The 21,944-nt window shown below is 40.0% G+C and overlaps 1 protein-coding gene across 2 annotated transcripts in view; it reads left to right on the top strand.

Moving 5' to 3' along the window:
• slc66a2 (solute carrier family 66 member 2) overlaps positions 1-21,944 on the top strand; it is a 33,295-nt gene that overhangs the window by 6,141 nt on the left and 5,210 nt on the right. For both annotated transcript variants that reach the window (XM_008421383.3, XM_008421382.3), the window contains one exon: positions 6,725-6,941. In XM_008421383.3, the coding sequence (XP_008419605.1) occupies positions 6,725-6,941 (217 nt within the window). The remainder of the gene's footprint in view (positions 1-6,724; positions 6,942-21,944) is intronic.

Genomic DNA, 21,944 nt, shown 5'->3' with positions numbered 1-21,944 from the left:
ATATATATATATATATATATATATATATATATATATATATATATATATGTATATGTGTGTATATATATATTTGTTTGTTTGTTTTGTTTTTGTTTAATGTGAATCAGAAATGACAGGTCAGTTTTTTCATCTCTGCTGTAATTCACTGCTTTCAGGGCCCTGGTGTTGTCCTGCTTGCTTAGTCTGCCTTCACATCAGGCGTAGCGTCGCTTGGCCGGTGGTTTCAGCCATCGATTAGCTCGCTCTGCCGAATATCGGTAGACCTGCTGGACATCGTGTACTTGGAGTACAGCGTTGCGCCTGTCCATTGATCTATTCTCACGCAGAGAAATCAAGCTTTAGAGACCAAGAATTGATGGCATAAAGTTCAAAAGGAAGGTCTGCGCTCGTACGTCTTCTAAACGAGCCAGCTCTGGTTTCCCGCAGTCTTGTTGATGATGTTGCCATCTTTGATCTCCAGACCTCACTTGTTTGTTCTCACAACAGTGTCATTGTCACACCAGGCTGCTCCATCTAACAGCTGGACATTACTTTGAGAGAAAAACACAATCACTAACAATTTGACTTCTTTAGACGGCCAAAAAAAAAAACAAAAAAACAAAAACTTTTAAGAGATACGACTTCCTCAAGAGAGCCAGCGGTATTTCAGTTTTTAATCAAACGATTCGCAATTCTGCTGCTGCGGTGTCGGACGAGAGGAAATGGTCCGACAACGGCTCGGTTCGGTTGGATTTATGTGGAAAACCGTCTGCCGCAATCCTTTATAAGGAGATTAAACGATCTGATCGTCCAGCGGTGTCGGAAACGGCAGCGTTGGTGATCAGTCACGTGCAGGTAAAGGGATTTGGGGGGGAATAGATGAGATGAAATATCTCTTTGGGGAAAAAAAGTTATAAAATTGTCACAGGCAAACTCTCCAATTGTTTGAGTGGTGAAAAGTTAGGACCTTAAGGCAAAAAGTGATTGGATTTTTTTTTTTTTTTTTTTTTTTTTCAGGATCTCCAGCTGTATAAAAAATGAATTAGTGTCAGCAAGCAAACCATAAAGCAAGGCGGCACTGTGGAAACTATAGTGGCTCTGCATTGTTTGCCCATACTGTCCCACTGAGCTGCCACTCAAATATTTCTAAACCTCTTTCTTATTGGGGGGTTTCTGAGGTTTTTGTCACTACAAATCCGTCTGAAGAGAAACTATATTTCATTAAGTCACCTCAAATGGTGAAACTCATATTTAGATTCATTATATGCTACACAGACTCATACTTTGGTTGTTTATATCCATTATTGTTAATAAAAATCCAAACTTCAAATTAAACTTAAATTCAAAAATTCTGTATTTATCCCAAGAGGAAATTAAATTAAATATTCTACTCATCCAAAATTGGGTCGTGGGTCTGACTCTGGCCGAACTACACGAACAAGTCTTATTTTGGGGCTGCTTGTCTCTGGGATCTCATTTTTTCGGCCATGAAATGAAATCACATTTAAATGGCGTTCAAAGTGTGGTTTGCTGCTGGATTGTAGCCACAGTCGATTTTTAGTTAAATATTTTTTGTTGCGATGCAGCTGCGCCTTTAAGCTGGTTTTATAGTTGACGCGTTGAAACGGGCGCAAGAGAGCGCGTGCCAAACGTGACGTCATCGCCCGGGCGTGTTGGCCTCGGATGGTGTTCTTGCAGAGCAGGTTCACCTGCACTGCCATTTATATAAGCCCTCTACTAGTCTATTGCTAACCTTGATCAAAACTTAATTCACGCTGTACCTCTACACTCTAACTAGTAGAGCACAGTGGACTTTCATTTAAAAAAAAGGTGAGGATTGGGAATAGGTCCATAAATGACCTCCCTTTATTGGGAAACACTGTGAAAGTGTTTGTAGTTTACACAAGTACACACACACACACACACACACAAATTAGAGCAAAAATAGTCCGCGCTGTGTTTCTGTCAACATAGACTCACCTGGAACAATGTACTATAACTTTAAGACATGACATGCCAGCTGAGGCATGTAGAGTCTACAATGTATCTCAGGTTTTGGTCTGATCTTTTCCAATTGCCAGTGTGTTAACACACACCTGTGATGAAGTCTCAGAAGTAGACATAGTCACATTTGCTGAATATTTTTCTTTCACACTCTGGATTTGGTGTTTTTGCTTTACCATTTACCTTTTTTTTTTTTTGTTTGGTCTGCCATTGAACCTTTCCTGATTGTGTCCTCACAAGTATGACATAAACCTTCACCGAATCCTATCGAATAAAGATGTAAAGACGCAGCTCTAAGATTTTTACATAGATTCACCACAAAAAGCATCAACCTAATGACATCACAACAGCGCAGGACATGGGGAGACTTTCATTACCTTTAGTCTGGGGAAAAAAATGTCTGGGCTCATTTTTCCCCCACGTGGTTCTGCTACAGCCACACCAGCCTTAGTTGCTGAGAATAGGTCACCTCTCCCTATAGGTGTAGTTATTCTCTCATTAAAGGGCTGGTGGGGATCTTACTCTGCCACAGAGCTGAGGATTATAATACATCAGAGTTGCACTTATTTGAGCTGTTCCAACAGTCTCTCATAATAATCGTCTGGCTCTTACGTTTCCTCTTGAGTGACGGGAAGCTATTATTTCAACCCACCAGAGGCTTTCTGAGAACCGCTCAGAAACGAGTAACTGAAATCCCGAACTTGGACCTAGCTGACACAACTCTCACAGCCGCGTGGGACTTTAAACCCCGGAAGCTGACCAACCGCAGGGAGGCGATTCACTGTTCCACTTCGTTGCCTTCGGTACGGTAACGGCAGCCATAGATACCGTTACCGTGCAGCGCGAGGACAAAAGAGGAGTGTCGATCTGGACACCCCGGTGCACAGCAAGAGAGGGTTTTACAGCGAGGTGAACCACTGTGATAAACATCACGCAGTCAGTGAGAAATATTGACGCACTGTTTTAGTCAAAAAGCTTTAGTTTAGCTTGTGCCCAGTTCCCAAAACTGATATGTTGCCGTATAGCCCAAGGATTTCCAATGTCGTCTTCTTTTTTTTTCCAGTAGTGTTTTTTAGAATTGTCAGATAAAGTTGCGGCATGAAAGAAAAACATTCTATTTAGCAGCTATGCTCTTTTTATTAGTTATATGTGGGGGAGTACAAAGGAAAGCCCTACAGATAAAACGTTTGTGTTCTGCAATTAGTTCTCACATAAAGAGAAGCTAGAAATATAATTAAAAAGTTGAGCGAATGATTTCCCAAAAAACTCTGGTGAAGGTAATTGGAAAACTTCTCGATGTGTTCTGTTTAGGTGATGATACACAGTACTGAGTTCATTTCAACAAGATGGGACAAGATTTTACAAATTACAAACCGTCTTTTACAAAAATCTGTATTCAGTATAAAATATTCTAGTCCATATTTTTTGGGTGTCTTTGGTGTCTAGTTCTTAGATTGTCCTAGTGCCAAAACAGTATTCTCCCTTTTTGTGTTTTCACAAATGGAATTAAAGTTTCATAAATTTCATAAAGATGTGTTCTGGGTTTGTACAACAATCCAGTTCAGGTTTTACCTGCTAATTTAGCTATCTTAGCACTGTTGGCAGCTTCTCTAAATTGTTCGTATCTTGTCTTGTGTGTCTGGTTGCGAAAAATGCAATCTGTCTTGTTGGGGAAACAAAAACTGTTTTGATGCACCTTCTGTTGTACCTAGCTGACTTGCTAACATTGCCAATTAGTTAAGTTAGTTAAAAGTTAGCAAAGCCAATTGAAGTCAGTGTTTTGACACTTTCTGGCTAAGTAAATATAATACTACACATTCCAAGTATGTGGCTGAATATCGCATGGCATACCTCTGCTACTTTTTAGCAGAGTTGCTAGCTTTAACTCACCAATTTATTTTTAATACATCAAGCTAGTTTTATGGCTAGTTTGTTGGTGATGTATAAGATGTTTTTTTTTTACAGTATTACTCAATTCTTCCGCAACTTCTGCAAGCTTACTTGCCAAGAGGCTAGCAAAGCAAAACAATACAAACATCTCAGTGGGGTTTTTTCACCACTGCAGCTATAAAGTCAATTAGGTGCCACAGTATGATCTGACTTGAAGGTCCTAGATGATGTATTATCTTTTGTCAGTAGGATTTTTCAGAATGCCTTTAGCACCCAGATTGGCTCTAAACACAACTCGATGATGGCCCCCCACTGTGCTGGACTGTTATCAGGCTGCACCAGCATAGTGATAAGCTGGCTTACGCTGCCGTTCTCTGGCTCTGCCGCAGACATGGCTCCACGACCACGTCAAGCATCTGTACCTGCAGGATAAACAGCGGTTAGCATACTTTACACAGCCCACAGAGGATTTTTGACGGCGTTTCAAACAGTTACTGTCCCCAGTTGCCCCTCGTTCAACTGCCTGTTGTTCTCTGTGTTTGCCTTATGTTGCATATTTCATTTGCTTATAAGATTTTGCTTTGTGAATAGCATATGGCAGCTTGACAGAAGGATGTGACCTGGTTTGGATGGCTCCTTGAGATTCATTCGATTAAATTTGTGGGATTTGTTTAGCCTGTCTTTCATAGAGGAACAATAGGATTGGAAGGCCACTTTAGCTTCTGCACATGCACGGCTGCCATGCGTATTCATTTAGAAATGCCACCTAAATGTCAAAATAACTCAGCAATAATTCTTGAGAGAAAAAAAGATTTCACTCCTCATGTCCTCAAGTGTTATAAATAATTGTTAGGTGGGGTTTATTTGATTTTATTAGGTTTTGATTGATAGGTTTATTCCGTCGAAGCGTTTTATTTTAGTGGATACGCTAAGACAAACAGCAGCTGCTGTTCTGTTGTTTTCATTGTGTTTTTATTGGCTGGATGCCCCTGGAGATTTGTACAGTGAGCCTGTATGGCACACTTTCTGCAGAGGTTCTTTTTACTGGATAAGATAAACTTCATTTAAACTTTTATTAGGCGCTTCTTCTCTATTATGTTTGTGGCCTAAACAAATTCTTTAAAATACATTCGGTGCAGCAGTGCTCTTTTGTTTACAGCCATCACTTCATTTTTAGCCTTAACCTTATTGACTCTCGGTAACGTAAAGCCAGCCTTTACAGTCTTCCAGCATAAGCCGCTTCCGCTTTCATGTGAAGACAACGCACACAAGAAACAATGAGTCAGATAAGAGACAATGTGCTCCCACAAATGTTTTTACAACATTTCATCTTTCTTAAAACCATTGTAAAACAAACATTGCAGTCCCAAAAGAACATTAAAGGGAACAACAAAGATTTGCGGCGGTGACATATTGTTTGTGGGGTGAGGGTGGTCTGAGTATAAAAAGAGGTTTGTGGGAGTTGTGTGAAAATTCTCATCTCGGTTGTGAATATTGGGTAACAACCTAACGGGGAAATTGGAGCATTAATCTGATTAAATGACTTGCTTTTACAACTATTCCTGTGTCAGTGTTAACCTACCACCCTGACAGGTAACACCACACTAATGAGTGAGGCTGACTACTAGTTCAACTGCAATAGTTTACTGCTATATTTCCTTAAAACCAAGGTACACTTGTCAAAATATTTGGAGCACATACCTACAATTAATTAATCTCACATTTTGCAACATTAACGGAATAATGTCTTTTCTAGTGTGACGTCTAGTGGCTTCATTCGAGATAGCAGTTGTCTTAATTAAAAAAATAAAGTCGCCATGTTGTGACAGTAAAGTATGCAATAGATAGATTAGGACCTTCCACAATGGCTCTTAATAACTTTGGCTGATTCTAAGATGTTAAAATAAACAACAACTACTGGTACTTTCAATTATACACATAAAAAAAGTGCAGGTTTTAGCAGTTTTACAGTTTTTGCTTTGAATAATTTAATTGAATTTCCACGACAGAATGACACTACAAGTACCAATAACATTTTGAAAAAAACTGTCCTTTTCTTTTGCCAATATCAACATCCCATGTAAGAATTATATCCATCTGGTTTTGCTAACATCTTTTGTTTTTCTGTGTATTAAAACTTTAAAATAGAAATAAAATGGTGATTCTTTAGAAATAACACATTTCCTATAGTAGATGTATATAACAAATAAAAAAATGTGTCTTTTGTCTGAATGAGTTTTATTTATCTGGAATGGAGGCAAATATGGTTCTTCAAATTGTAAAGATTGCAGATGCCTGGACAAAAACAACCAATCAGAGCCCAGATGAGCATCTTAGTGATGTTCTTCAACCTTATGTCTGCTGCTCAATGTACTAATGGTGGGGAATAAAAAAAACATTTATCCAACGTTTTCAGTGGTTATGCTAACTAGCGTTAGCACTGGTGACTGGCTATGTTGTGGTGAACTAGCTGCAGCTTAACAAAGAGCAAGTGGGAGAGGGTGAGTGATTGACGGCGCTAAAACCCTCCTCCTCCATCTGATTGGTTGTTTCTGACTGAATGTTGTATTTCTGCAGTTAGCACTGGTAGAAGGCAAAGGAGCTTGATTTTTATTTTTGTTTTTTTTTTCACAGATTATACTCTCAGGACATAATTTTAACAGATATGTAAAAACATTTGTTTAAATAAAAGTTAAATTCTGCAGCTTTAATAAGGCAATAAAACCATAATAGCTAATTGGTCAAAGAGTTTTAACCTTCACCTTGCTTAACACACCATCAATATCAAGTTTATCTTTTTTTTTTCTTTTGATCCTCCCTCTTGATTTTCTGACTGTCTGTGTGCGCATAGACTTTGACTGGATCTACTTCTGGTCCTGGAGTCGCTTCGTGGACTACCTTCAGTGCGTGCTGGCCTTCACGCTGGTGGCGGCCTACATCACTTACCTCCTCCTGGACTCGGTGCTGTTCGTGGAGACCCTCGGCTTCCTGGCGGTGTTCACCGAGGCAATGCTGGGAACGCCACAGCTCTACTGCAACTACCAGAACAAATCCACAGAAGGCATGAGGTAGGGACTCAAAAAAAAAAAATCAATACACAGCTCAGTTTTGAAACGTAGAATAGGAAATAAAAGCTTTGTGTCGTGGAGAAAAATGGAAAGCATTTCCAAGTCACGTGGCTTATTACATTTTTACAATGCTTTCTTAGACTAAACTAAACTAAATGTAAATCCTTTTTCCCTTTTATCTGTTATACTTTTTTTTATAATGAGCTGAAACTGTGGGTTTCAGTATAAAAAGAAAATATCCTGGAAGAAGAAAAATAGCGTATTGTGAGGGATAGCCGTCTTCCTGTGGCGATACAAAGAGTTCATTCACAGTTAAGGGAAACACAAACATTTCCTGGTGAATAAATTTGGATCCGGGTTTGAGGCGTCTCAGATTGTCGGACTCTGAGTTCTTCTTCCTATTTGAAAGATTTACTTCATCAAAATCCCAAAACCTCACACGGGGAAGTCAAAGCACCAAAAGTGAACAGTGAGGTTCAAACCTTTCATTTTTCTTCCTAGGATTTGGCAGATATTTGTTGTTGTGTGAACTAAATCCTCCTCAGCATTGCTTCTAACCAGTTTTTTGCTAATCCGTGGAGAGATGGAAGTATGGACGAAGAGATGCTTCTTTTTTCTGCTGGAGGTGTTCTGCTGATCCACAGTTCTTTTTAAAGCATCCCTAAGGTGGTTATTAGATTTCAGTGAGGCAATATGCAGGCAGCTTTTACTCCTCTTCTTTGGGAAAAAAATAAAATAAAATTTTTCAAACTTGTAGGATAGGAATTTTTATGATCAGACAAACTTGTTTATACAAGCGCTTTAACGTCTTTCTCAATTCTTTAATTCTCAATTCAAGCTTTGTGACAGAATTATCAAAACAGGCAAAAAATAAACTTAAATTATAAAAAGAAAAACGACAATTTGTTACCTCTTCAACAATAAACCAAATATGTAATGCTTTAATTTAACAAATGCAAATATTATTTACACCTGTTTTTTGAGGTGCTTTTGACATCTCAAAAAACAAACACACCGCTGACTTCACCACTGCTTCTGTACTTCGGTTAAAAACTCCATAATTCATCACGATCAGAGGTAAGACCAACCTCTTACACATCAAGCCACATCACGCATACGAATATGCTTGGATATGCATGATGTGGCTTCAAAATGAGCTGAGGATCAAAAATAGCACCAAGACGTGTGATTAGTAGACAGAGGAATGCATACATTTTTGCTGCTTCCATGCCTTTATCTCCTGTAAACTGTAACAGATGAGAATGATGAGGTCTCAGATACATTGCTACCCCAACAGACGAGTATCATCAACCCATCAATGAAGTTAGGTCCCATAGCTGCTTGCAAAGGTGCCACATATAAATGAAAAAGGAGTACCAGAACTGATCCTTGGGGCACTTCGTAGGAGACAAAATGGGTCAGTGATCTGGCATGTCCAATGGAGACAAGTTCACATATGTTCATCAGGTATGACTGGAACCAAATAGGGAAGTGACACTTTTGAATTATATTTTGGAGAAGGTAAAATTTTCTCCAACTTACTTGTTTTGCCCTATTAAACTGTGCCAAATTGCAACTAATCATTTTTTGCTTTTAACTACAAATAACCCCATTGCCTTCAAAAAACACATGGTATTAAGTATTTTTCTTAGTATCAAGTTAGAATTTCTAGCTTTGTGACAACCCTGGTAGAAAATAATTTACGATGATCGCAGGTCTTGATTTCTTGACAGGCACGGGGCGGAAGACTATTTGACTGTCATTGGGTCTTTCTTCTAATATTCAGAGTTGCAGGCCAATCTGAGGCAAAACTAAACAACATCAGCTCCGTCTGTGATTACTGATGAAGTCATCCTGCTGATGAGAAAATGTTTTATTTATGAGTACAGCTTCCAGTCCCGGCAGCTCTTTGGGGTTTTGTGCTGTCACTCCCACTGAGCAGTGCCTTGCTAATGAGTATATTGCCTTTCAATTGATCATTAACACTGACGTCTGTTTTTGAGCTTAGTGGAGCCCGGTGATCTAGAAGTAAGACAGGGAACCCTTACGGTTTGGCAGGTTTGTGTAAATTGCACCTGTTAATGGAATTCCCCAAGACTAATGCCTCATTTAGAAATAACATATCAAGTTTCAAGCTGTAATTAGCTGCTTTGATGTACCGTTGATTTTATTTATTATTTTTAAAAGCATGTGGGTATATTTGTACAATCTGCAGTAATAACCCCTGGAGACGTTTGGAACTTTGAATGTAGCGCACTTTCAAATCATCGGTGAAAACTCATCATCATTATCGGATTCAAAGACTGTTATTAAACCCAATCTAATTTAAATGTTGAATTTGTTCAATTGAAATTGACTTGATCAAAGAGACGATGTTTGAACTTGACTATGAGCTCACGGCCCTCATGAAAAGCTTTTTTTTAAATAATATTTTTGCGCTACATGAATGCCTCGCGCCCTTTTCCCGCCTCTCTGCTGGTTGGCTTTCAGGATCAGACGGATTACTGGGCTCCTGCCGGGCTGCCTGTCCACTTAACGGGCCGCGGCGGCTCCCATGCTGGGCCTGTCCAACCTCTCTCTGTCCTCAGCCTTATTTTTCGTGTTCGTCTTGCATCTACGACGCCCAGCAAAGCCCTCTGAAATCTGCTCATCCTTGGTTTTTTGAACTCTGAAAACTGTAGCTGTTTATATACAATCTGAAATGAAACTATTCGTCTCTTGGCTCATTTATGGCTCACAGTACAGCTGCAGACCTAGATCTGGGTGCCGGTGGCATCATAATAGTGTTCTAAAAACAAAGGCTCTGCAACTCACCCTGAGAAACTGAAAACTATTCCTGCAGACATGAATTCATCCGATCATGTAAGTAATCCTGGCGTTGTGTTCTTTCCATCGGTATCTTCAGCTTTTCTTTTGAGTGAAAATGGGGGACTAATGTAGGTTTAACCTTTTTGCCTTTTTTGGTTTGTTGTTTTGCTTGTATTTCTTTCTAATTCATGTAAACTGCCTTGTTGTTGAAAATGTGTCGCATAAATAAAATTACCTTACCTACCTTACCTTTGAACGATTTGCAAATAGAGACTATTTAAAAATTTTAAGTGAGAGATTTTCACTACATGCGTCTCCGTTACAAATGTGTTGATGTTCTGCTAATTTAAAAAAAACTACACACTTACACACACACACACACACACACACACAATTTTACAATTACAGTAAATAAGAAATACAGTTAAAATCATGTCGATAAGTCGTTAAGAAACATTCCACACCATGATTCACCTACCACTTCCTGTCGTTTTCGTCTTTGTTGCCGGTAGTAACATCTGGTTGTTGATCACTTGAGTCGTGTGATTGCTCTGAAAATCTAAGTGCATGCAGCATTTTTCTTCTCATATTTTCTTAGTTACAAAATTGACTTTGTAATGTAATTTTTTTTTTTTTAAATAAACGCATCACAATTTACTATTTCAAAAAATTGTTAAGCCTTCCAGCCATGAAAAGCCCATCTTAAAAAAAAACATCAATGAGATGATCCAAATCTCACACAAAAGCCTCAAACATTACTTAGGTTAATTAAAAGACCTTTTTTATATCGAACAAATGGTTGAAATGAAAGGAATCAAACAAAACAAATAATCTCTGGTACATTGTATTACTTTAAAACCATTGTTGTGTTGAAAGGGTAAACATAAAATCATTTGTACAATTCATCATTTCAACTGTTTATGTGAAAGTTATATTGATTTGAGAAGTCTTTTAAGTTTTATTCTTTTTAAAAGAAGGATTTAGTAATGGGAAAATAAATATGTAGAAAGTTTCTGAATTATGTTGTCTGAACACTGAACACTGAATCCAGGAAACTTTGTGAGCCAAAAGAAAAAAATGTTAGCAATTCATTCTGATTTTATGAGGTGAATAATTTTAATGATTTGTTCAGAAAGGAGGAGGAAGTCAGGAGAAACATGAATGGAGAACTAAAAGACTGACATTATCAAAGTATGTAAAAACGGTGTGTTGTCGTCCTTCAATTAGCCGGAGGGGTGCCTGACTATTTGGGACAAAAATTGGCATTCAAAAATCAAGACTGTTGTTCAGAAAGAGCAGGAGATTCTTAAAGAGACAGCGGCCCAAATCAAAGGCGTTAAATTATGAAGTGAAATTTCTTTTTGGTCACATTTTATATACATACAACATTTTTAAAAATGCTTAATACGTATGTCAGCATCCATATATGACAGTAGCTTTAAGTTTTAAAGAGACTTCAAGGTTTCCCCCAGAAAACCTGCTAAGCCTGATGGTTGGGTGCTAGGGCAGTCATTCATTCACCGTGGTTTTGATTCAAAAAATGTTTAAGATTGACAGGAAATTTTTAAGTATCACTTGACAATGATGCATTATTGAAAGATTGGAAGATTAATAACTGAACATATAAAGTCTTAAAAAATGGAAACATTTTAAAAAGACTTAATTAAGCAAGACTTAGCCTGGTGGGGGCACAAGTCAAGCCTGGTGGCCCGCCAGGCTTATAACACACTGGGTGCTTATAACACACTGGGGGAATCGCTGGACTTAAACTTTTTCAATCAGAAAACTTCCTTTGGAAATTACTTGAAAGGCAGGTTGTGATTTATCGGTTTCAAATCTCAAATATTTTTAGTGTTTCTTGTTTTTAAAGTAGGATAATATTTACTCTTTAAGCATTATTATATTTGCATGGGCTTTTATTATTATGTCGTCGTTATGTTCTGCATGGCCCTTTTCAACACGACTTAAAATAATCCTGTGAAAGCCGCCCAGTTAGAGGCCTGAAGTTGAGTGCTTGTTATGCTGTGTTCCCCGCTGTTCTCTCCTTTCAGTCATCAGCTGCTGCAGCCGCACAAGGCGTACTGTAGGACACTGTCATTTCCACTTCTGTTTATTGTTTGTGTCCTCTCCTCCCCGTGCGCGCAACCTGTTGAGTCTGACAGGCTGTTGCTAGGTTACTTTACCTCGCCGCTATGTTCCAGGCGTCTGAGAAAGAATGTGAAAAACCTACAAAGCGAGGATGGTTTTACCTTCATATTACATATTCGTTTTATTATTTAAAGGTTAGAGCATTAGTTGGGCGTTAAGACTAGGCTTGTTTTGCGTTCCAGCTACAATGAAAGTAGATTAGTTCAAAGCAAGAGGTGAATTTCAAAGAAATAATAAGCAGGTTGAGTTTTTGAGCAAAAGTGCAGATGGATTTGTGCAGAAGCAAAGCAGAAATGTGAGGAAAGCAAAAAAAAAAGAAAAAAAAGATGAGATTAAATAATTTTTGTCTTTATTGAGAAAAATGTGCATATGTTGGAAAGCTAATTTTAAATATGTCACAAATTAATGCCAACAAAAACGGATGGACAGTTCTAAAAATAAGATTGGTTTCACATGTAAGTTTTGGACAATCACCCAAAATTAAGAAGATAGGGGCCGGTTTACCTCCTATGACTTAGGAAATTATTCCTAAGTCATAAGATCAGACCGATGTCATGGTTTAATCTGTGAAATAAGAGATTCTTTTGGGTCAACCTGTTGTAATGATGAAGGCTTTTTTAAAGGATCTTTTTAGAACAGTGACACATGAGCAAAAGTCAGATTTGGGAGGTTTGATGTCACTATCCTGGAGAGATTTCACGTGTTCAACATCGTTACAGTGTTTGTATCTATTTGGAAGCTTTTCCACCTTCCTGGTGGCAGGGAATGAAGTCCAGGGAGGACAGAAGTAAGAATGACTTATGCTGGACGTCGGCAGTGTGTACACGCTTCGGTGCTTTGCCATAACACCTTGTCAGACAGCCGACAAGCAGAGCCGTTTTTAATCATGAAATATGAGTTGGTTTCAGGTGGGAGGGTGATGGGTCCTGCTCTGTCCCTGGAGCTCGGCACCGGAGGCATTTGGTATTTATCTGAAATTAATTCACAAGCCACAGGTTCTCTGTTCTTCTCAATGATGCCGGTTGATAACGGCGACTTCTCTGTTAGCGTAATGGATCCTTAGAGGTCTGCAGTAATGCCACTCATGCATTGTGTATGTGGGGACAGCATCAATACTCTGGTAACCCCCAGGGTCGTTACCCCGGTCTTCTTTCATTGTTTGGATGGTACAGTTTGTCTCAGTTCAGCTGAATAAGACTGAGGTAGACTTCAACTACAGTCTGGATCTTTCTACCTGTGCAGTCTGTGCTTAGTGCTATGTGTTTCTAATTTGGTCAAAACTAACCTTTCTTAGCTAAAGCTAACTTTCAACTGATCACAGTTTGACATGCATATAGAATTGAAACATATGTCTTGTTTGCTGAGTTCACTGAATAACCTCAATCCTTCACTACGATAATGATGCAGAACACATCTAAGCAGAATGGTGTTTAGCTAGTTAGCTAATCTCTACATATTTGTTAAAACTGTCACCGCATCATGACAGCATGTTATGAGACAGATAAACATTGATCTCCTCCAGCTCCTCCCTGAGCTGCTATTGAAGTCTGGAGAAATGCATCAACCAGAATCAACCAATCAGAGCCAGGAGGAGGGTCTTAGCGCTGTCAGTCAATCTCGTGTACCTGCTGCTAAATGTACTAATGGCGGAGAAACAACTCACTCTTTATCTGTCGTCATCAGTGGCCATGCTAACTAGTCAACAGGATCTGCTAGCTGCAGGGGAGGTGGAGTGGGGATGAGCACCATCACATGAGATTGTGAGTGACAGCGCTAAGACCCGCCTCCTGGCTCTGATTGGTTGTTTCTATTTAGCAGAAACAGAAATGAAAAAGGTCAGCCACAACCATAATTAGTGTGTAACCCTTGTGACACACCCCAAACTTTTTGCAGTTAAAGCTGCATTATGTAACTTTTCTGACTATTTTTTTTTTTTTACATATTGGTTAACATTATCTTTATGTTGTGACAGTATAATGTAAGACTGATAATCAGCGCATGCATTAGGCGATTGACAGTGATAAGCCCCGCTTCCTGGCTCTGATTGGCTGTTTTTGACTGGGAGCGGTGTGCTTCTTCATGTAATAGAAGCTCAAGGAGATCACATTTTTTTCATAGACCGTCTGTCTCCTAAAATCACTACATGGTGGTAGTTTTAATAAATAAGGAATTTAAAAAAAAAAATGCATTTGTGTAAAAGTCACATCCTAAAGCTTTAATCAGTTTTCAGAGTACTTAATGCATGAACTACTCTCCCCATGCCTGGCTCTTTATCCCTTGTTACTCAATTAAAAGAAATCCTTTCTGACCGAGTTGGAGAACTTAATGATCATACATTATTCAACAAAGTAAAATACAATATAGGAGCTCAGTGGTGCCACTGGGTTTCTTTGCAACATGCTCCTCTGCTTACAACAATTAGCAAAATCTTAATTGGCAATTAATTTTGAGCTCCCTAATAAGTTCCCTTAAGGCCGCGCCCGAACACTGGCTTTTTTTTGTCATGACGGATTAGCAGCATTCAGGAGTTTGTCATCAGTCTCTTGACGCTCAGGAGTGCACATAAAACCAAAGCGAGACTATCTGAGCCAGCGCTCCAGTAAATATTTGTGAAGGCTGATGTTTTACGGGCGACATTAGGTCAGGGGGACGGTTGTTGGTACGACTTTGCTGGGATGTGGTCATGTTTTCAAGCTGCTGCTATAATTACCTGGTCCCAACACACCGAGACGGGCCATAATGAAACACGACCCACACTCGCACACGAACGCAACACGGAGAGCCGACCGGGACGTCCGGCCAGCCAGCCGCAGCCTTATAAGGACGGCGGTGTTGAGCCGCATCCCGGTTTACCAGATAGCAGAGCCAGAGCCTTATTTAGGCCCGCAGGCTGCTCTCCTCCACACACAGCAATGTGCTGCAATAGATGTGAATTGACTGCCGTTGCTGTCGGCCAGCAGCTCCCACTCCCTGCTTTCCAACCAAATGACCTGGTCCGCGGCAAAGCCCTCCAGTTCTCTGCTGAGAAACTCTTCAGATCATCTGTCCAACCCATCATCTCTCCATCTGCTCTGATCACTCACGGCTCTGACGGATGAAAGGGAAAGTTGCTTCTGTTCCTTCAGGGGTGAAAGTCCAGCTGGGCGAAGCAGCAACAAAGTCCAAAGTCATTTGCGAAGGAATGTCTCGGGCTGTTATGTGGCGCGCAGTTCTTCCTCTAAACGGAGAGAAGAACACAAAGCCATGTGATACAAAGTCGCTGCTGTGATTGTTTCATATTTCAGAACAAAGCATATGGTTGAATAATTCTTTTTGTACACAATTACATATTTGAATGTTAAATTCATTCATAGAAAAAATAAAATCCGTTTTAGTTACCTGTGTAAAATGTATTTAAAGAATAACTTCAGCGTATAATTGTGTGAGATCCCAGCGTCTCATTGGTTGGTCTGTGGAGCTACGGACCAATCAGATTGCTGCGGCACATCAATATAAAAGAAATACAGAGTTGAATGGCTTCAATAATTACTCATTTAATATATCCCAATTCATATTATTATTACTACTTATTGTCTACTTCACTCTTACTTATATTTTATTTTTGATTCCACAGTCATATTTAGTTTTTCTTAGAGTCAGGACTCATGTTTCAGAAATGGAGTTTACTGTATGGTATGAAAAACAATTATGTAAATATTTTTATCTGAAAAATGTCATTTTTTGAATGTGAGGTAAAACATTCATTCATTCACATTCATCCAGTCATGGACTTTCACTGGCGACATTCTGTAAAGTTCTCTCAACAGCCCGGCTCGACTCGGCTCTATTTCGGAGTGACCGCGTTTCCACCGGCCCAACTTGGCTCTGCAGCAGGGTGCCGCCTCCTGGTGGCGGGGGGTGTAGCGCCATGTGCTGTGCTTCGTTACATGCGACCCAGAGGTCGCGTTAACGGAATATTTTACGTATTTAACCAGTTATTTTTTTAAATGACAGGAAAATTTAAACCACTGTCTTTACACACTTTACACAAAGAGTTCATCGCAGAGGCAACTAAAATCAATCAATAAAAGAATCCTTTCTGAATATCATCTCATGGGCACTCAACTAAATGCGTCTTTCTGACCGGAAACTGGCGGCGTGTTGAAGAGTTATGGACCGGACGCTTTGGTAGAAAACGTTCAACAACTTTTGTAGAAATAGCGCGTTTAATTTCAGTCTCCATTACATACAGAACAGATAAAACTAAAGAGAATGCAATGTTGAATCCATTTATAGTCTAAACAGAGGAGCCAGCAGTTTATCTTGAGGAAATAAATGAAGGTGCACAAGTTAATTAGATCGTAACATGCGCAGTGCGCTGCGGCTGCACAACCAACGCGGACGCGGCTCTGCCGCTGCAAAGACTTAAACTTAACTCACCCTGCGGCTTTAACAAATGGAGCTGAAGACGTGACCCTCCCGCGCCCACAAGGAGAGCGGCGCTCAGAAGCGCGGCAGACATAACATCTGTCTGTTAAGGGGAAGTGAAACCTCGCAAAAAAAATGAATAAATAAATACATAAATAAAAGTCCTCGCACAGGGTGTAAAAGAAGGGTTTAATGAATCGGTTTGGTTCAGACTGATCCAACTGCCCGATGAACCAGCGCAGATTTCTCTGCAGATGCAACCAGGAGGAATTTGTGAAGCTGGTCGTTCAGACCCCAGCAGGTGAAGTGCTGGTAATTTAAGTGGAGTCGTTTAATTTAATTTATTGTAAGTTATTGGGGCCACAGTCAGTGGTTTTTGTCACTATGGAGAAAAAGTTAGTTGTTTATCTGCTTTATGTGTGATGGGATCTGGATTCACGGTTCAACTGGGTGAATATTAACTAAATGGCATAAAAATGCGGCTAAGTAACCGATGTTAACGTGATTATAATTTGGCGGGTAAAAATAGAACATGATCGATTATTTTAAATCCTGTCGGTCAAAATGACGAAGAACAAAAAAGTCTAGTGCGACCTTACACCCCCGGGCCGCAGCAAAATTTCCAAGTCGTGACCGGTCCGCGGTAATAAAAAGGTTGGGGACCACTGACTTAATCTATACAACTTTAAATGATTACAATTAAGAAATGGGATTCGTCAGCAGTTTGCTACTTCTTCAGCCAACATATTTTGCTTACTGGGTCAGTATGATGTATTTTCTTGGCATATTGTGCCATTTTATCAAATAATCAAGTAACTATGTTAACATCAGTTGTTGTAAAAATGCTGTATGCATAAAATATGACTTAAAAGAAATTTCACTTTCTAACAAATGCCTTGAAATTGGGCCTCTATCTCTTTAAGAAATTCCTGCTCTTTCTGAAACTCCGCCTTAAGGAAGTCAACACAACATGGCTCCTCTATTAACCCTTTAACAATGTTTATACTAGCATTACACTGAGAAATAGCTAGTATAATGATCTCTGCAGATGCACTTTCACCAATTTTTGCTAATTGTTCCTGGCTAGTCTGAAGGAGCTGAGTGGGTAAATCGTGGATGAGGGCTGCTCTGAGAAACTGCAGCTCTGAGCAGGAGCCACGCCTGTTGGTTTGTCTTCTGAATTTTGGATTCCATCCCTATTACCGTCTCCTCCCTTTCTGACTGGCTACAAGTCACATTCAATGGGCTGCCTTCTCGTCTGTCTTTCAGAAAGACCACACACACTGCAATATTGGGCCAAGACAACTCACCAAATATTAGATCAGACCAGCCCAATGTGCTTCTGAGAAGACTATATCACTCTTAGCACACCACACACAGAAGATCTCATAAGATTATCTTTAGAGCCACCACAATAATCGGAGGGAGAAGGAAAAATTGTTTCAAAAATCGACATCAATATCTTGATGTGTGAATTAGACATAAGTCAGCCTCTGCTGGAAGGTCTTATCCAGAGCATAATGTGACAAATAAGTAGCCAGACATGAATTGATCAAATGCCAAACCAAACAGCAGGTACACGACGCCATATCTGAGAGAGCAGGCGCTAGGGAGCAGTGGGTGAGGGGATGTAGGTGCTGTTTCCACGGAGCTAATAAGCTCCATACCGAGAGACGGGAGCATGAGGGAGGTAGGTTAGGTAGGCAGAGGGAAAGAAAGAAGAAAAAGCAAGCAGGAATGAAGAGGCGTGGTGAATGGATGGAAGGAAAGGGAGACATGCTGTGGAGAGTAGGCTCATGATGAAAGGCCAGGCAAAAAAAACTTCAGGATAGATTGCCAGTGGGAAAAGAGTTGGAGAGAAATGAGTGAGTCTGAAAAAAGTGGCAAGATTGGCAGAGGCAGACGGTTGGGGTTACAGTCAGTCCAACTGTGAGGAGAGACGCTAGATTACTTCTTACCCCTCCTCCAGATATGCTAAGAAGCTTATAGGAAGGCAGGGAATTTCCTGACACAAAGCTTACCTTTTTTGTTATTATTATTTTCAGCGGCTGTTGATAATAATAATAATAAGAAGAAGAAGAAGAAGAATTTCTCCCCTGAATTATTTATTTCGGGCCTTTCTATTAGACAATTAAAGGAAATCAGGGCAACACAGAAATTTACTGACTGTGTACAATTCAATCAAAGGTTTTGACCTTAGTACAGGATTTTAGTGTTCATCTGCAACATTCAGAAAACAGCTGAAGAAAAACCACTGCTGCTGATCACATGAGTTTTCACAGGACTTAGGCAAACGTACTAAATTTTGAATAAAATGGACGAAACAGCAGTGCAATGAATGCATCCCAAAATTGATCATTTAGGGTGGATTCACACCAGCCCTGTTTAGTCTGCTTTAATCAAATTAGTTTGTTTGTCTACAACAGCGGTGGGCATTCCCAGTCCTGCACCTCTTAGATGTCTCCCTGGTCCAACACACTTCAACCAAAGCTGAATCACCTCCTAAGTGAAGTCAAGTTCTCCAAAGTCCTGCTAATGACCTCATTATTTGAGTCAGGTCTGTTGAAGTAGAGACTTCAACTCAGTGGCTCTCGAGGCCTGGAGTTTCCCAACCCTGTTTGTTTGGGGATGTGTGAATGCGTAATCGAACTCTGATCCGGACCAAAAAAGTCAAACTCTGGTTTGCCTACAAACTTCGGTCTTGTTTTGGTTAAGAGAACTCTGGAGTGATTTGAAGGCCAAGCAGATTAGAGACTGTTCCAAAAGCAGGAAGCTGACTACATTGCAGGGTATTCTGGATAAACAGAACCAAAACAAACACGTGAGTATAGCTCCAGCAAGAGAATGGCTTGTGGTGAGTCCATTGTTGAAGAGCATTTGGCAGAAGATAAATTTTACAACCACTAAATTCCGATTCTACTCCATTTTTGTTTGGATTTTGTGAAGAAGGAAGTTGTTGTTCAGAGGGTTTTGTGTCGTTTCCTTCGGTGTTTCTTGGCGCAGCGCCACCATAGGCTTTGGAGTGAACAGGTTTTTCAAATGGTTCAAGTCATTTGACACAGTGCAGTGTAAAAGCAAACCGCACCAGCTGAAAATGTAGCGCATGTTGCAATCTTGGTCTCCGGTCTAACCGAGTCTACCCGACTCAGGTGTGAAAACAGACATAAAAAAATTGACCCTCCCTGGATTTTAACCTGACCCAGAAATCCACCGGACTTGACTGGCTTTCTGGAAATGTGAATCTTAAGGGTCTACCAATAGATGAAGTTTGCAGGACAAGAGAATACACAATGTTGGGTTCAAAATAAAAGTTACGGCATTTTAAAAATATTTTTGCAAAACTTTGCCAAGTAATCAGAAAATAATCTAGTCCAGGTTCTTCTAAAAAAAAAAAGAAAAGTGAAATAACTCTTTATTGCAGCTCAAAATGAAACTGTAAAACAAATACGAACAAGATGCCTCTACCAACAGTCTCTCTCTGACTCAAAACAGGGTACCTCAGGAACTTCTTCCTTTTTGTACAGCCTTATCTGAGCTCAACCCCAGCAGGATCTATTGACGTTTTCTTTGGATTCGGTCAACATAATCTCCATTTATCTGCCTGACGATTCTTTAAGTAAGTTTGCACAGGTTGGAAAGCGACAGGAGCTTAGGAATTGTGGAGTCAGGTAATTGTTTAAACCTTTAGTCGGTGCTGGTACTGGGAGGGGATCCGTCTGATTCAACTCAGTAGGGGACATTGATTGAACGACCACGCTGTGTGCTCGCTCTGCAGTAATCACCCGCCGCAATTTGTAACCTCAAGAAAGTGAGAGATGCTACAAGCAGGTAAGAGAGGAGACAAACGACACAATCAGCCGCGGGGAGGTGCTGAGCTGGAGGGCCGATAGCACGGCTAAATTAGGTTTCTAATCACCGGACACGAGTTTTAGCCAAGAGCGTACGTCAAGTTGTGGTTTAATCACAGCTCTCTCTACCGGGCTACCCAGGCTCTCCGGAGACTCAGGACTCTGAGGCAGATACCTTTATGTCTGAGCAAATAAAGCTGGATCACGGGGCATAAACCAAGCCATTAAATTCTGACTCTGTGACACAAAGAAATGTCCCTGCAAAGCTCATTCAAATAGCGCTGACCAAGCAGAGCGCCGGGGCGAAGAGCTTTGAAATGCCTCGGCATGCGTTCATATTGTCGCAGGCAGGTTGCTTTAGGAAACACATCTGAGGACCGCAGACAATGATGACTTAGTCCTGCCTTTGTCAGCATGCAGCCGTGACTCAAACTGAAGTGTCTGTTCAAAGTACTTTAGCCAAACAGCGGAACACGAGTGAGTTCAGCAGAACTTTCAAATTGGTTCTGCAATATCTAGAGCTCACTTCTACAGAAGGTCCATTAAATGTGTCCTTCTGTCGGCACAATGTGGTGAAGTTTAGATTAAATGTACAATATACTTTGTTCAAATGCAGTAGCATTGCAGTACCAGAGCTCTTATGTACTCTGTCTTCAAAGCTGTTTTAAGGAGAATTATAAGTGACTGCATTCACCCAATCATCAGTGTCCAGTTTATCTCTCAAGTCCTGCAGTTCAAACATGTTTTGTTTTACAAAACATGTTTGAACTGCACTACTTTTATAGTTTCTGCAGTATGTAGGAGAACCACTAAACCAGGGCATGCTGAAGAATAAAAATGTAACATCACAGTGGAGTCTGGTTGCTGCTTATGCTGTTGTTGATGTAGACACCAGCATTTCTACTCTTCTTCACTGGTTCATTTCTCTTTCCGCACTGCATTTCTGATGGGGAATGGAAGATGCTTGGATGAACTCTGCCCCACCAAATTACACGACTGTTCTGTTCTTCTGTGACAGTAAAAGTTAGTATTTTACCTACAAACGTGTCCTCCAGTTGCTTACATGGCTGTCAGTGTGCACTGAAAGCTCCTTTTATGAGATTTATAGTCACAAATGTGCCACAGGATGTGGAGCTAATGGCCAACCAGAGCTCTGAGTATTACAATCATTATTTCAATTTCCTATTGCTTTTACTCTGTTCCAGTTGCTATTTCCTTCACAGCTGAACTAATAACATTCCTCTGACCCTCCGTTCCCACTGTGATGAGGATTCAATCTCTGTTACTAAACTGAACTTGGACAAAACCGATCGAACATCGTAGAAAACCAGAACAGGAAAATAAACTGAGCTAGGGTTTCATTACAGAGAAAAATGGAAAACATATGTTTTGTGGGTGAAATTAAAACTGTTTCACCAAACATTTTTGTTCTCAAGTCAAAGACAAATATTTGCAAGTGAACAACTTTGTGTGATTTAAAAAAAATTCGCCATGCATGGCTAAAAAAATGTTCACAGTTTATAGTTGTAAACTGTGCATGATTATGAAGTGGAAGGAGGAAAATTGAACATTTTAGCTAATGAGAGTTTCTGCTTTAATAATTAATTTTTTCACCCCAGCATTTAAGTTCTTTCACATTTTAAACAGGAAGTGCAGAGGGAAACAACTTTTAGCACCTCCTGCAGGCTAATCATAGTCAGTAGATTCAAATCTTGCTTTTAAAGGGGCAGTATTGTGTAAAACTACTTTTTTGAGCTTTCCATCATGTTATAATGTTATTCCCTCTTGAAAA

This window comes from Poecilia reticulata, chromosome 11 (genome assembly GCF_904066995.2).
Source record: "Poecilia reticulata chromosome 11, P_reticulata-male-v2, whole genome shotgun sequence".
Lineage (NCBI taxonomy): Eukaryota > Metazoa > Chordata > Actinopteri > Cyprinodontiformes > Poeciliidae > Poecilia > Poecilia reticulata.
This window is presented reverse-complemented; position numbering and strand designations above follow the sequence as displayed.